The 2,104-nt window shown below is 38.8% G+C and overlaps 1 protein-coding gene across 1 annotated transcript; it reads left to right on the top strand.

The window, feature by feature from the left end:
• The first annotated feature begins 226 nt into the window (after nt 1-226).
• LOC131623414 (serine/threonine-protein phosphatase 7 long form homolog) lies at nt 227-1,781 on the top strand. The gene is made up of 4 exons (XM_058894447.1): nt 227-289; nt 377-1,086; nt 1,164-1,254; nt 1,332-1,781. Exons 1-4 carry the CDS (start codon nt 227-229, stop codon nt 1,779-1,781), a joined length of 1,314 nt encoding a protein of 437 aa, XP_058750430.1.
• The last annotated feature ends 323 nt before the right edge of the window (nt 1,782-2,104 follow it).

Below are 2,104 nucleotides of genomic sequence, written 5' to 3'. Positions count from 1 at the left end.
TATCACATAGTAGAAGCATGCAAGAGATTATAATAAAGTTGGATAATAGAATGCCCCTTCTTTGCATGCATTACACTTGTTAGTCCAATGGTTTATATAATGCATTCACTTTGACTATAAATTCAACCTCTCATTATCACTCCAAACTCATCACATCTTCCAAATTCTAAAGTTGCATATTCATCTGAAACACACAATTTGTTTACCACTACCACAATCACACAACATGTCTGGTTTGCTTGCTTTGGGAGATAATCATAGAGGAACAAGGGAGAACGTGGCTGCATACGTACGTTTTCTTACTAGTATTTCTTATACGTAATTTTCATAGTTTATTATTTTTGTATACTAACAAAATGATATATTTTTTGTATAGGATGAGTCTAAAAGGTTTAGACTACATAATCATCTATTTGATAGGGAGCCAAGTGAGGCTATCAAGCCTTACTTGGAAAGAGCCGGTTTTGGACATGTCGCCAAAATTAACTTTAGAAGTGTTGATTCTAAACTTGTAATTGCGATGCTTGAGAGGTGGAGGCCCGAGACACACACGTTTCATTTGCCAACCGGTGAATGTACAATCACACTAGAGGATATAAATATGTTGTTTGGCCTCCGCATAGATGGGAGGGCTGTAGTAGGTGAAACCGAAGGACCTGATTATGCATGTATTGATGCTTTAGGCATAGAACCTTTTAGTGATAGGGTGAAGGGTGCGGTAAAATTGAGATGGATCCACGACGAGTTGATTGAGTTAGAACAACATTCTCAACAAACCGAGGAGGAAAATATACTGCATGCAAAATTATATATCTTAAGTATGATTGCAGTTTTATTTCCTGACAAATCTCATAATGTGTTGCATTCTTCTTGGTTCAAATTTGTCAAAGATTTTGATGAATGTGGCAAATATAGTTGGGGGTCTGCGTGTTTGGCTTACCTTTACAGGGAGATGTGCAAAGCATGTCGTGTAGGATGCATGAGTGTTGCAGGCTGCTCACTCCTTCTCGCTGTGTGGGCCTACTATCGCATTCCACGACTTGCTCCAAGGAGTGAAATTGCTCCATCCTATCCATACGCCACTAGGTAAATTCTTTATTCTATATATTTATTTTTCCACTAAATTAACGCATATTTCTAATTGAACTTTTTAAATATGCAAGATTTGCACAACGAGGTCTGGAGTATTTCTCATCTCCAAATGCTTATCTTGATGGATATCGTTTCATTTTGGATCACATGGTCCAAGGAGATGTAAGTTTTTTTCCAAGCCATATATTAAATCTTTCATCTACGTGAATACGACTCTTATATTTATTTATGTCTTACAGTTTTTGTGGAGGCCTTACGAAAAATATCCTCGTGGCACTCAACGAGAAGCTCGAGCGTGGAGTGCAACTACATATATTATTTGTTTTCATATTGTGGAAATGCATCACGCCGACAGGGTTAGGCTTCAATTTGGGTTTACTCAAAACATCCCTCAACCCCCGAGGTGTCTTAGAGATCACCACACCATAACGAAGAACGATGTCAAGGATTGTGCTTATCGAGATTTGAACATTCACGAGAACAACAAGTGGAAAGATAGAAGAAACTTAATAATGACAGGTGAGGTGAGTACTACTTTACGCCACACCGATGAATATATGCAATGGTTAAGAAATATTCCATTAATATATTTGTCGAAAGAAACGTATTTGGCAGACCCTCGTCATTATGCCTCCGCTTCATCAACCCCACATACCACCTTTCATCAAGAAATCCCACAATCATTCTAACCAACCACGCAATTCCAACCAACACCATAATTCCAACCAACACCACAATTTCAACCAACACCACAATTCCAACCAACAACACAATTCCAACAAACACAATTCCAACAACAAACATCTTCATTTCCACAAACATACCAACACACTCAAACCACACAACAACACACGTTTTTTTGCCACACCATCTCAAATTCCAAGCCCTTACACATCAACCCCCCAAACAAACTACTACTACCACCAAGAACAATATCAACAATAATCCACACTTCGACCACCGCTACATAACACCCCAATCCCTCAACCCGACTTCGACCAGTCATACTCCC

This window comes from Vicia villosa, linkage group LG1 (genome assembly GCF_029867415.1).
Source record: "Vicia villosa cultivar HV-30 ecotype Madison, WI linkage group LG1, Vvil1.0, whole genome shotgun sequence".
Taxonomy (NCBI): Eukaryota; Viridiplantae; Streptophyta; class Magnoliopsida; order Fabales; family Fabaceae; genus Vicia; species Vicia villosa.
This window is presented reverse-complemented; position numbering and strand designations above follow the sequence as displayed.

Coding starts and splice junctions, on each gene's coding strand:
- LOC131623414 (XM_058894447.1), top strand. CDS start 227: ATGTCTGGTTTGCTTGCTTTGGGAGATAATCATAGAGGAACAAGGGAG. Junction 290..376: donor GGGAGAACGTGGCTGCATAC/GTACGTTTTCTT, acceptor TTTTTTGTATAG/GATGAGTCTAAAAGGTTTAG. Junction 1,087..1,163: donor TCCTATCCATACGCCACTAG/GTAAATTCTTTA, acceptor TAAATATGCAAG/ATTTGCACAACGAGGTCTGG.